Below are 14,201 nucleotides of genomic sequence, written 5' to 3'. Positions count from 1 at the left end.
GCTGCTGGTTTTACCTACAGTCCCACTACCAGAAGACAATCACTGCTGACAGCCTAGAGAACTGGTCTCTTTCCGGGGACAGTTTTCAGAGCAGGGCTCTGGAGGCAGACGGTCAGGGACTGGCACATGGTAACTGGGTAGCTTTGGGCCAATGCTTTCACCTGTCTACACTGCAGCTTCCTGACTTGCAAGAGAGAGCAATAGCACCTACCAAACAGGATGGTCTGAGAAGTCTGCAAGATAACACGGTGCCTGGCATGTGGTAAGCAGTAGCAACAGTAACACAGTAAATACCATTAACAATAAATACATGGTATTTTTATACCGTATACCCTCTTAAACCTAACGCTTTACCATAACCTAATAATTTATTATAAACTATGGTGAATTTTCAAATATACCTAAACTAGTAACTGTAAGAGACTTTTATAGAGTGGCTGGTATGTGTCAGTGGGGTAGAAACTATTATTAGTCCATTTTCTGTATGAGAAAACGAAAACCTAGAGTAGCTACATTAACTTGCCTCAAGTCACACAATTTGTTAAGTGCTGAAGACAGGATCTGAACTTGGGCATTCCTAGGTAAACTACTCATCCTTCTTAAAAAAACAACACTGGGGCCCCTGAAGAATGGAGTGCTGGGAGAGCGACTTTGAAAGTACAGTTCAAATCAGGAAGAACATCACAAGCACAGACCTCCGTGGTCTCCTTGATCTCCAAGAGAAAGGTGTGCAGGTCGTCGGACTCCGTCCGCAGCATCTTCATCTCCTCCAAAGCACCCACTTGGAAACAGGCTTTGGAAGTCCGGGCTTTCAGTTCTCCCAACTCCTTCTGAAAGTGCGCGATCTGCAGGAGCCAGAAAAGAGGAAGGGCCGCCGGCTGAACTCACGGCTCCCAGGCCCTCACAGCACGCGGCCCCAGGGTGCACCATGGCCGAATGCCAGAACAAAACAGTCACGCACGGGCCTGCACTCAGAGCCACTCCAGTCTCATGGTCAGGGCTACTTCTGGAAAAATCTGCAGGAACGACTTTACCTCCTCCCCGATTCCAGCCATCACGGGATCTGACTCTTTCCACTGGTGTCCCTGCTTCTCTGCAACGGGAGGCTGAAGTGATTTCGCCTGCAATGGAAGGCACAAGGTTGACAGATGCATCCCCAGCCCGTGTTGAAGCAGCAGCATCAGCGCCTGGCCCCCTCACAATACAGTCACTGCTCCCTTGCTCCTTCGTTCGAACCCATACTGACCGAGTACCTACTTGCTGTAAGGCATGTTCAGGACAGTGGAGAGAGGCGAACAGGACAGAAGAGGTCTCTGCTCTAACGGTCCTTACATTCTACCAAGACTAAGCAGTAAACCAGCCAGATCATTTTAGCTGCTGACAGTGACAGGACAAAAGTAAACAGGAACCTAAGAAGAGAAAGGGGGCATGAGTGGAGAGGAGCGGGCCTGGAAAAGCCTCACGGAGCACAGTCTCTGAACTGAGTCCTGAGATGAAGTGGAAAGCTGCGGAAAGCTACAGAAAATTCTAGGGGAATCACCTGCCAGGCAGCGAGAAGAGCAGGCACAGAGAACTCGAGGCAGGAAAGAGCTCCAGCACGGTGGAGGCCGACAGAGAGAGGAAACGTGGGCCGGTGAAGTCAGGGAGGGAACTAGAAAGAGCTGGGCAGGTCATGTAAACCAAGGAGTCTGGGTATGTTTCTAAAGGTGCTGGAAAACTACTGTTGGAGCTCCGGGAGAGTTTGTTCTTTGATTTAGGATTTTAAAAGATCTCTTTTTTTTTTTTTAAAGATTTTTTTTTAATTCATTTGACAGAGAGAGAGAGAAGAGAGGTCACAAGTAGGCAGAGAGGCAGGCAGAGAGAGAGGAGGAAGCAGGCTCCCTGCTGAGCAGAGAGCCCGATTCGGGGCTTGATCCCAGGACCCTGGGATCATGACCTGAGCCAAAGGCAGAGGCTTTAACCCACTGAGCCACCCAGGCGCCCCTAAAAGATCTCTCTTGCTGCTAAATCAAGCACAGATGTCAGTGAGAGGGAGGCGAGAGGGAGAAGAAATAGGGAAACCAGGCAGGAGGGTAACAAGGCAAGAGACGACAGTGGCCTGAAATATGACGTTCACGGGGGCAACGGATGTGGATTCCTGCCACACACACGACACATCAGCGAACAGCTGACAAGATCTTCTGCTAGTAAGGATTAGGGGGAGCTTCTGTTAAGTAGCGGGATCCAGGATGCCATCTGGGTTTGGGGCTTGAGCGTACCACCTGGAACAGGTTCTTAAGGAGACAGAAATCAAGAGTTCTGCTGTAGAGACATTATAACTTGAGATGGCTTTTAGATTATTTGAAACCTACAGCAATTACCATATAGAGGATTTGTAGACTGCATAAGCAACCGTTAACACAGCAAACATTGGGGGCATCTGGGTGGCTCAGTGGGTTAAGCCTCTGCCTTCGGCTTGGGTCATGATCTCGGGGTCCTGGGATCGAGCCCCATAGCGGGCTCTCTGCTCAGCGGGGAGCCTGTTTCCCCCTCTCTCTGCCTGCCTCTCTGCCTGCTTGTGATATCTCTCTCTGTCTCTCTCTCTATTAAATAAGTAAAATCTTTGAAAAAAAAAAAAAACCAGCAAACATTGATCTAATAAATACCATGTGTTATGCACTATGCCAAAAGCTAGACCTATAAGCTGGGCATTTACTGTGTGCCCTGTGGGGGTCCGTGCTGAGGGCAGGAATGAGGCCAGTTGGCAAAGAGAAGGAAAAAACCATGACTCTGGTCTCTAGGGCACACAAATAAAGTGGGAAAGTGACATAAAATTCTCTCAAAGTTAAATCATAGTAATAAACTGAGATGACAAATTGTAAATATGAAAAGAAAATAATAAAGCTTTTAGAAAAACACAGGAAAATATCTTTTTGACACCTTGGAACCAGAAATAATTTCTAAAACAGAACACAAAAAGCACTAATCATAAAAGAAAAGGTGGTATACTGAACTATATTAAAAACCTGTCACCAAAAGACACCACGAGCAGAATGAAAAAGCAATTCACAAAGAAAGTATTTGTATTATAAGGAACTCTGACAGAGATCTGTAAGACAGACAACCCCATAGAAAAACAGATTAAAGACTTGAGAACAGACACCTCATTAAAGACATTCAAATGGCCAAAATCACATGGAAAAAAGGCTGAATTTAGTGGTCACCAGGGAAATACTAATTAAAACTGCAAAATATAACAATAAGAAATGAAAAATCGCAAGACCGATGAGAACATGGAACAGCTGACTCTCTTATACTCCCGGTGGGCATTTACTGAAAAGAAATACACACGTGTGATCTGTGGGCCAGCAGCCCCACTCCTCAGCAGACATCCAACAGAAATGCGCACGTATGTTCACCCCAGCCCTTGACCTCAACTCGCAGGCTCACAACAACGTTATTCGCAATAACTTCAACCTGGAAGCTCTTCAGATGTCTGTCAGGTAGAATAAATACTTGTAGCATAGCCGCCCCATGAATTCCACATGGCCACAATGATACAGATCAATCTCACAAACATAATGTTGAGCCAAACAGCCCAATACAAGAAAACATAGTGTGATTCCATTTTAGAGAAGGTATGAACTGGCCAAACTAAGCTCCGCTGTCAGAAATCATAGCAGGAAGTCCCCTTCAGCAAGGGAATAATTAAAAAGATGGCACATGTAAGGGAGAATTCTAGGGTCCTGGTAATGTGCCATTTCTTTCTTTCTTTTTTTTTTTTTTTTAAGATTTTATTTATTTATCTGACAGAGAAAGATCACAAGTAGGCAGAGAGGCAGACAGAGAGAGACGGGGGTGTGGGGGGGGCGTGGAGCAGGCCCCTGCTGAGCAGAGAGCCCAATGCTGGGCTCAATCCCAGGACCCTGAGATCATGACCTGAGCCGAAGGCAGAGGCTTAACCCACTGAGCCACCCAGGCGTCCCATAATGTGCTATTTCTTGATCTGAGCTGAGTGTTGTTACCAAGGCGTATTCAGCTGGTGCACGGAAATACTTTTTTTCCCATGTATATTACATGCCAATAAAAAAGTTAAGTAAAATAAACTGAGATGTTATGGATAAACTAAGATGTTATGGAAAGCACAGAAGACGGCACTGGATAGATTTCTCAGTTACTTTGGGAATGAGAGGGAAAAAAACCAGGTGCTACAGTCTTTTCAGAGAGAGAGAGAGAGAGAGAGAAAACACCAAAGTCAACAGCACAGCACGACAAGCTCAGGAACCAGCAGAGAAAACAGCGCTAAGACTCTGAGGGGCTGAGAGAAATGGCGTTTAGGAGCAAACGTTACAAACGTTCCAAGCTCTGACTTCAGTAACTCCCATCACATAACCCGAAGTACTATTTCAAAGGCATAAATTCTAAACCAGAAAAACCCGCTTTAAAAAGAACACACATGATGGGACAGTAGATGAACACACATGCCATGATAAGCCGGGTTTGAACATACCTGGGGAGAGCCTGACTTGGCCAGTGGAGGGGTTATCCTGGGTGACTTCTGCACCATTGAGGGCACGGGGCCTGGGCTGCCCTGAGTAGACCGCCCTGCTGGAATAAGAGGTCAGTGAAAACAGAGAGCATTTCTTGCCTCCCAGCATAGGTGTCCTTCCCTTAAATCTAAAAAAGTAAGCTTCTCAGTGTCCCTGGCCTCCCTTCCATGATTTATGTTACCAAGAGTGGCATCCAGTTCGTCAGGACTGATCCAAGATAATAAAAAAACACATAATACATTTTTAGATGTGAAACTCTATTTTATAAAGCAGATAAAACTGGAAAGTCTCTGATAGTAGCAGGTACGTGCATTTTTTTTTTAATTTTATTTTATTTATTTGACAGACAGAGATCACAGGTAGGCAGAAAGGCAGGCAGAGAGAGGAAGGGAAGCAGGCTCCCTGCTGAGCAGAGAGCCCAATGCGGGGCTCGATCCCAGGACCCTGGGATCACAACCTGAGTAAAAGGCAGAGGCTTTAACCCACTGAGCCACCCAGGCGCCCCAGGTACGTGCATTTTTGTGCAGGCCCCGGAGGCTGGCCATTCGGCCCATCCTTACTCCCCAGAGACTCCTGTTGCACATCTGGAAACTGGGGACAAAGTGTAAATAATCCCATTACCTTGTAAGAACTCACATGGTCCTCAGGGCCCTCCTGGAAGCTTCTAGAAAAAAGCTTGCTTTTTTTGCACATTAGAATCACCTAGGGAGCTTTTAAAAAAACAACTATACCAGAAACTCATACCCAAACCTCACCTCCAGAGAGCCTGATTGAACTATTAGGGATAGGATCCCCCAGGGAGTCTAGAGTGCCACTGGACTTAAAAGCCAATAACCCAGGACCCTCCAAACCGTAAGAATTAAATAATGGCAATGGGGTGGGGGGTGGAAATCCTGGTAGTGAGCAGTGGAAATGGAGACCATATATGCACATCACAGTTCAAGTTTCCTCTCCTACACTGAAAACAGATATGAAAAGACTAAGGCAAAACTTCCCAAACTACTGGCCTGACCTCTCCACGAATGTCATTGCTGAGAAAGATGAGAATGGCAAAGAAATATTTGACACTGAGACTAAAGAGAAAAAACTGGAATAGAACATGTGGTCCTTGACTGGAGGAAAAAAAGCCATAAAGAACAGTATTGGGACAACCGTGCAAGTGTCAATATGGGCTACAGATTAGATTATGGTTACATTTCCTGAGTGTGATAACATAACACATAACCCTGTATTTAAGAGATATGTGCTTAGTGTTTAGGGGTGAAGTCTCTGTGATTAACTCTCAAATATTTTAATGAAAAAAAATGTATGCTAAGAAGACAGAAAGCAAATGGTGCAGAATGTTACCAAGTGTTGTCTTGGTGGAGGGCACAATCATTTTTACACAGTTTACACAACCTTTCTGCAGGTATGAAAGGGAAAAAAGGCCAGGTACGTTTGCTCATGGAGTTATACTATGCACTTGGATCCAACCTGGTTATAAGAACTATTTCCACTTATAATCGTCATTTAATAGAGACTTGTTCACAGTAGGGCTGAGTGTGAAAATCACAGTCAGCCATCAGAAGCAATAAGCCTCTGAGTACTGCAGGCCTTCCCTCGTCTATGGAACTTTCCAAATTGTTCTATAACTGCCCTTCACGTAGGGCAGGCTGCACGTGAAGACAGTTGGCACGCAACAAGAGACTTCCTTTTGAATCATCAGGTACGCTTAGGTCCATGAGAAACGTCGGGAGAGCCAAGCGTGGCAGCACCCAGGTCACGGCAATCCTCACAGCCGAGAGTATGACTGTCATAGCTCACCAGCACGAGACACAGGAAGCAAGAACAAATGGTCTCGTCTGACCACGGGGGTGAGGGTTCCTAACAACTGAAACACGCAGACGTAAGAACTCAGGGCTGAGCTCTGGAGCAGTTTGCTTAAGATCATACCTGACGCCGAGGGAGAGACTGAGGACTTTGACACGGAGCTGGGTGGTGCTGAGAGCGGCGTGTGGTGGCTGAGGGGTCCAGAAGCAGCCGGCTTGGAGGCAGAGGGGAACGGCAGTGTTGCGGGCGCACCCTGGGAGCTGATGGCAGGAGTGGAGGGAGCCACGGCAGTGAACCTGAAACGGCAGTGAACCTGAAACGGCAGCCCGACTGCGCGAGGAGCGCCTGCGCTGAGGCCCCTTCACGCTGGTCGTGAGCAATGCCACCGAGGGGACTTACTGCTCCTATGCTTTTGCCTTCGTGAGACAGAAACGTTTAGCTATTTCTTACAAAAGGTGGACGCTGCCAAGGAAACATTTTATCTTATCTTCTGCATACTGAGGAGTGAACTACTCCATGAAAATAATGAGACCTAACATGAAGGAGAAATGAAGTCTATCAGGACGTGAAACATTTTTCTTTTATCAAGACAAGTGAAAAAAAAAAAAAAAAAAAAAGGAGGTGGGGGCTCCAATAAACTTAGGAGAGGCTGGCATTGTCCTTCTGCCGAGGAAATCACTGAGAACTCACTTCGGGGCGCTCACCTCCTCTGGGGAGTGAGAAAGGCAGAGGGGAGCACATCACGGTCTTTGGGACGTTCATGGGCACGGAAAGTTAAGTCTCACCTACAGAGCAAAAGCCCAAAAATAATGTAAATGTCCAGTGTGAGCTGACTGGCCAGGGACATTTCAGTGAGACTACAAAGTGGATTCCAGGCAGCCATTAGAATGAGGCGGCGGTGTGACAATGGCAGCAGCGGGGATGACAGCCAGCACTGCCTCCGGGGCAACAGGAGCCAGCAGAGGGGAGCGCGGGCAAGCTGGGATCGCTTCCCGCAGGCTTGCATGCTAGCGGGGAGAACACGAGCAGCAGATAAAGCGGTAAAAAAATGGGATCTGAGGGAGCCGGCAGGAGCCCCACGGGGAGGAAAGCGAGGACCACGTTACGGAGTCTGGACCGTCCTGGAACAGCAGTGAGAGGCCCCTGAGGACCATCGGGCAGAAGAGTCACCCGACACAGGGACAACTTCACAGACCACCGTGGTGGCTGTCACGAAGCGCCTCGGAGAGTAAAGGGGAAAAGGACCACAAGAGATTCATTCCCCTCCTAGGACGTATATTCCTTATTGCTTCATTTTTTTAAAAATAAGGAATATCAGGGCTCCTGGGTGGCTAAGCTGGTTGAACATCTGACTCTTGATTTCAGCTCAGGTCATGATCTCGGGGTCATGGGATCGAGCCCTGCAGGGGGCCCCATGCTGGGCATGGAGCCTGCGTGGGATTCCCCCTCCCTCTGCACGGGTGCTCTCCCTCTCAAAGTACCTAAATAAATAAATAAAATAATGAGTAAAAATAAGGAGGATCTCCTACATTTTAAAATCTAAAAAAGCAAAAACAAGCATATAAATATATGATTTTTAAAAATTATGATTTAATTTATGATTTAAAAAAATTCTAAGAGACTCTTCTAACTCCAACCACTGATTAAACACAAACACTTTACGTTGATTAAATTCTTACCACTTGCCATTATTACTTTGGAAGGCAGGATAAAAGAGAAAATCTATTTGTAACTTCACTCACAGTGACTCAATTTCCAGCTAATAACACGGGATATTTCTACTCATGCCACCAAAGCAGTAGACTTTCTTCAAGTGTTACTTACTTCTCACTAAGGTTGACCTTGACCGCTGAGGGTGGTAAGGTGGTCTTCAGTCCTGTGTCTGGAGCAGACGCACTCGACATTGGCGTGCTTTCCTGGGTAGGCTTAAAACCCAAGGATCCAAAGGAGAACGAGGTTGCGGATGGCGTCATGGGAGAGGCTCCAGGGGTGGGTGCTAGGGAGGCTTGAGAAGGAGGAGGGAAAGAGAAGATGGACGCGCCCGAGCCACTGGAATATGGAGGGGGCTCCCCTGGGACAGCAGCAGATGACTTCAAGGATGAAGGGCCGAAGGAGAACACAGAAGGAGCTCCAACAGCAGAAGGCAAAGAGAAGGTGGAGGGGGGAGCAGACAGTGACGAAGGGGGACCCGGTGGACCCGGGGCTGCAGGGGCTGGCGCGTCGAGCTTCTGTGGGGCTTGAGACGAAGTTGGGGTAGTGGGAGTACTCCCTGTGGTGAACAAAATGGAGGAAAAGGAAGGGAGAAGTTAGCACGGTAACAACGGATGTCCACATGACGGAAAACAACTGAAAAGGGCTCGTGGCAGAAGGAATGCAGAAAGAACAGTCCTAGTTCACCAGAGGGGAAAGAGGGCCGCCTGGGTGGCTCAGTCGGTTAAACGTCTGCCTTCGGCTCCGGTCATGATCTCAGGGTCCGGGGATCAAGCCCACATCAGGGTCCCTGCTAAGCAGGGAACCTGCCTCTCTCTCTCCTCTGCCTACTGCTCTGCCTACCTGTGCTCGCTCTCTCTCTAAATAAATAAAATCTTAAAAGAAAAAGCGGGGGGGAGTGGGGTGGATGTGGACTTTCCACGTGGTGAAATGGACAAAACTTTGAAAGAAAAAGAAGACACGAAAGACATTAGATTAATAGGACTTCACGGGCAGAATAAAAAAATACATGTCTCAACGTTACAGTGAAAAAGAAACCATTCTGCAACATTTCACATAAATCAGGGAAAAGCTTTAATTCAGACCTCCACTTCATAATAGCCACCAAAACCAATTCCAGATAAATTAAAGATGTCTACACATGCAGAAGCACATGTTGTGTACAACTCCACGCAAACGCGGCAAAAAGTGAAGAGTCACTGAAGAGTCTGATAACTTGAAATTTAGAAGTAACCAAAGAAAAAAAAACCACAAAAGGAAAAGATTAAGATTTGACTGAGTAAAAATGGTTACATAACTTAAAGGTAAATGAACTAAAAAAAACTCTGTGACAAATGGTAATATGTTTTATATTTTTTTAAAAAGCTCATATAAATGGAGATAAAGAAATTTCAAGACTCTGATATAAGAACTTAATTCATAAAATACATTGAATCTGCCTCATCAAAGAAATGCAAATTAAAATGACATATATTTTTATTGTCCTATAAATTATCAAAATTTAAATACGTATAATCCCTATGTTTGGAAGGGAAAAATGAACCTGAAACCTTTTACACCAGCAGGTACCTAATTTAGCATAACCTTTCAGAAAACACTTTAGCATTATGTCTCAAAAAATCCTAAGAAATGGACTCAGTAATCCCACTTCTAAGAATAAAGTCTAGAAGAATAACCTGAAACATGAAAAAGACATTTAACACAACCCATATTCTAAAAGATGTTCAATGGAATAGTAAGCATTCTTTTAAATCAATCACGAAGATTACATAAGAACCTAGAAACAAAATTTAAATTAAAAGCATGAACACCAAAGATGTGTACAACAGGATTACAACTATGAAGAAAGATGTTTATGAAAAAAACACTAGAAGGGAAGGGCAGGTTTAAATATTTTTGTTTTCCAAAATTTCTATAAACATCTTAATTTGCCAAGTTCAATAAGTCAATAAATAACTAGGAAGCAGTATTTTTTACCAATACATTTAAGTTACTGGGTCTTGATTCTTCCAAACTGTCTGAGCTGACAGTTTACCTTCACGATGTCAAAAGTAATGAAAGACTTAGGGTACAAGTACGAAAACACTTCTGAAAAAGAAGACCCCAGTAAACTGCCACTTTTATGGCAGTGTAAAAATGCCAGCAAATTTATTGTTAATACTTCCTTCACACAATATGGAACCAGTGACAGCTAACTTCTTTAAAGACACAAACATATAGATGTTCATCAGTTCCACACACATTCAAAAGACCAATGTGAAAAGTGTATGCCAGACCCGAAAGAAATTAGGGGCACGTTCCTAACTGAAAATAGAATTGAACATATGAAAACCCCCTGCTCATTCAGCCCAACATCTGTGGAGCTGTAGCATGGAAATGCGCAGAACCATTAACGTTTCCCTGGACCACTTTAGCTACAGCTGGCTGCCTACTTTCTCCCCTCCAAGGCTCTCTTCTGCTCATCTGAACGCGGCTGCCTCCTTTGGACCACGTGTGAGGGAAGACGGGGCTTTCTCTAGGAGTGGCGAAAAATAAAACTAGCCTCTCCTTGTGTTTGGGGGTTTGATGGCTAGTTGCAAAGTCCCTCACACTGAACTGTGCTCAGAAACAAACATCATCCCGCAGGCTCCCAACCCCACAGGGTGTACTGCTTATGAACAGACAGACCGTGCAAATGAGTGTAGCTGATGGTACTCAGGAGCGCTTAAAGTAAAAAAACAACTCGGAGGCCGCGCTGTAGATGATGAGATGTGCCAGCACAAGGCTAATATAGAGTCTGCCTGAACCCTGTTTACTTCTTGGGCTCACACTGCCAAACGCAGGAGCCCAAGTGTCTCAGCGGCTCTGTTTATGAACAATGCACTCTGCACTGGGAAGCAGCAAGAAAATATACTGTCAGCCTTACCCAAGCCAGCTGGTCAACATACTTTTACTTAGATAGAGAACTGGTCCCACCACACACTTTTTTTTTTTTTTAGCCAGAGACAGTGACATAGTCATGGAATTCAAAAAGAGAAATAGTAAAATTTTAAAATATGGGACAATCCTCTTTTAAAAAGTTTTCTATCCAGTTCTCATAGGTGACACACTAGCACTGAAAAATGTGGAAGTACAGATTAGCATCTGCATGGGCACATTTGCGTGTATAAAGACTCTGTACCAAAAATGTTGACTACGGCTACTGATGATGGCTGACAGGCTCCAAAATGATTTTGTATTTTCTAATTTTCCTCCAAGAAATGTATACCACTTAAGCAATATTTTCAAAGAGGAGGAAAAGAAACCTGAAGAAAATTAAATATAAACAAAAACAAAATCTCCATGTTCCCACCAACCAGATAAAACCACTATTTAGATTTTAATATCCACCTTTCTAGTATTTTCCCTATGTACATATTTTTTTCTCATGCAAAAACAATCAAAAAGTACACAGTGCATTTTCATGATACATTCCACAAGCGCTTTGTCAACGAATGTGATATTCGTAAGTTACACGGCGTTCAGCGCACGCGTGTACAATCCCTTAGGACTACAAAGTCTGTAGGATTCAGACCAGAGAACACAGGGTGCTGTAACAGGAAACTGTTGCTAGACGACCTGATGGGATCCATCTGGCTGGACTTCCTTTCCCCTAAAGTAAAGGCTGGAAAATAAAGCTTGTGGGGATGCAAGAATGTGCGTGTGCTCAAGGAAAAGTCAGTCCCAGCCTCATTAAGACAGACGGGCCCGATGAAGAGGACCACTGTATGTCCCCACACAGTGTTCATCCTTGGCAACGGTCCAGAACAAGCCCCTGGTATTCCCTCTATGCCAGAGCAGGAAGAGACACGTACCTGATGACTTGGGTTGTCGCTCTCCTTCTAATGAGAGCCTCTCTGGCGTCTTCATGAGGGACCGAACCCCGGGATTTTGATTGATCATATAAAATGGACAAAGCACACCATCTGTTGAAAGTAACATAAGAACTGGAGCCGGTGGGAGAGTCTTCTCATCATCTGTTAAAAAAAGGAAGTGCAAATGAAAAAAGAGCCAGGCCGTGAAGTGATTGGGCAGGAAGGGAAAGACCGCCCCAAGCGAGAAGGCATGTAGCAGACTCGCCCCCAACGGTAGTTCAAGTCCGTTTGTTCTGATTCTCACCCGAGTAGCCTCACGAGCACCGGCTCTTGAAAGAGAGCTCCTGCCGTTATGGACTGCCACTGTCTTGCCAGACCCCGCAGAGAAGCTCCAGCAAACTAAGGCAACCGTGACTGTCCCTAAGCTCCCGCAAGTCTTACGAGTGTCTCACTGTTCAAGATGTTCCCCTGACCGAGAAAGGCGTGCCTAGTAGGGGCCTGGCCTAGCAGAAAAGCGACAGACTACTCACTTTGCAAAACACACAGAAGGACACAGAGAAGTGAGTCAAACTACCTTATATTCATTCACAATTGAATCCTAACATGTGTTTTGTCAATTAAGACTGAAGAGAATCAGCGTAAGTGAACTAAGGAGACCCAATAACCTGACCAGGGAAAGGACAGAAAGGAACTTAGTGGTGCTCACGAGGACACCGTTCTACACTGAAGCACGAAGAGCAGAGACTCCATGTTCCGCGGCACATGTGCAGCTCTGCCATGCTCCAGCAGGGAGAAGACACACTCAGAAGACACACTCAGGCCTGCTTTGGAAGCCAAGTGCTTGAGGTCCCCATTCTCTGACCCCTGACTTCACACTAAACACTGCTATGCAGGACTGGACGAGGGTGCTGCTGTTCCCGTGCAAGGCCACCAGGGAATGAGACCCCTGTCCTAGATTTCACCCATATGTGAAAGCACATACAGATATGTGTGCGTGCACACACACACACGCAGACTGGCTTTTGTCTTATCGATAAATGTCAAGTTAATCTCATGTTGTCACGACGTACTCTGTATCATTCTTCAAGTGGAAACGAGCTACAGAAGTTAAAAGCACCCCGCAGAGTAGATTCTACCATGAACATGAAGAACGGGACTTAAATATCATCCATACTCAGAAAGAAGACCACTTCTGTACGAGCTGCATCGGGCCATACTTACTGATGGTGATTTCCACTTGGTTAGTATAGTCGATGGCAACTCCCACAGGCAGCGAGTCATCACTCTTGTCTGTCACAGGCAGTTCAGCTCGACTAGAATCCTCCAGGAGCCAAGATTCCCAATTAATCTGGAAAAAAGTAGTAGAGGATGAAAACGCTACGTTGGTTAGAGCTCTGCATTGGTTCTCCCATTACACAAAGAGAAGAAAAGAAAAGACAAGTCACTGGGCTTAGATTAATGTGTTGACTCAACTCTGAAATCTGGGAACACGGTCTAAAAGCCCCAAGCATCCTAGCACGTGAGGCGTTCATTTTCCAAATCAACCTATGTGCTCCTCATAGAACGAGTCCGTGCCTCGTGAATAAACCACCACTATCATGAACACTTTCCGAGGTACCACCCACCCCAACTAGGTGGGTTCCTAAAAATGGTGGATGACTCGAATACTTGCACCACCCAGTTATCAGCTGCTCCTAGAAATGTGGGCCTGGTACCAGGAACTCCGGCTGACTGCTGGCACAGTCTTGAGCAGCGTGGCTTATAAAGCTGGCCAGGTGCCCGATGCTCACTTGTCCATGGAGAGAGTTACCCTTAGTTCTTGTCTTCCCAGATCTTGGCATCAGTTCCTCACACAGGCCCCTCCTCCTGCCTCTGGGGTCCTTGAGAAACCACTAACTCCTTCCCATAAACTCCCCTTCTGCTTATGTCTATGCTTGAATGGGCTGTATTCCTGCAAACAAATGATTTTTGATTTTTAAAAATCACTCTATTTACCTAATTTTCAATGCGGACCAAAATTGGCCAGCATGAATCAAAAGGGAATCATGATCCATGAATAACAGAAAAGCAAAACGCTGTTCAGGAAAGGGAACATAATCATACCCATGACTTGGCTATACTGTGAGTAATAGTTGCATTCATAAAACCGTAAACAAAATTGACTTCAACTTTGAAAAACCATCCACAGACAAAATAAAAAAGACTTTATAAACACTACAGAACAAATGCAAACGGTACCAGTTTCGATTTTGCAAAAGACAAGCCGCAGACAGCAACAGCTGGCAGGTGGGGATAGGCATGCTAAAGGCAAGGGGGAGAA

The 14,201-nt window shown here is 45.5% G+C and overlaps 1 protein-coding gene across 4 annotated transcripts in view; it reads right to left on the bottom strand.

Annotated features, from left to right (window-relative positions):
* NUP214 (nucleoporin 214) overlaps positions 1-14,201 on the bottom strand; it is a 98,984-nt gene that overhangs the window by 72,189 nt on the left and 12,594 nt on the right. For 3 of the 4 annotated variants that reach the window (XM_032866100.1, XM_032866102.1, XM_032866103.1), the window contains exons 10-16: positions 13,103-13,229; positions 11,882-12,043; positions 8,163-8,607; positions 6,462-6,634; positions 4,490-4,587; positions 1,035-1,121; positions 696-845 (exon numbers count right to left, since the gene is read on the bottom strand). In XM_032866100.1, the coding sequence (XP_032721991.1) occupies positions 696-845; positions 1,035-1,121; positions 4,490-4,587; positions 6,462-6,634; positions 8,163-8,607; positions 11,882-12,043; positions 13,103-13,229 (1,242 nt within the window). The remainder of the gene's footprint in view (positions 1-695; positions 846-1,034; positions 1,122-4,489; positions 4,588-6,461; positions 6,635-8,162; positions 8,608-11,881; positions 12,044-13,102; positions 13,230-14,201) is intronic. The other variant, XM_032866101.1, reaches the window with a different exon arrangement.

The sequence above is a fragment of the Lontra canadensis genome, unplaced genomic scaffold (genome assembly GCF_010015895.1).
Source record: "Lontra canadensis isolate GAN:19392208 unplaced genomic scaffold, GSC_riverotter_1.0 scaffold30, whole genome shotgun sequence".
NCBI classification, from domain to species: Eukaryota; Metazoa; Chordata; class Mammalia; order Carnivora; family Mustelidae; genus Lontra; species Lontra canadensis.
This window is presented reverse-complemented; position numbering and strand designations above follow the sequence as displayed.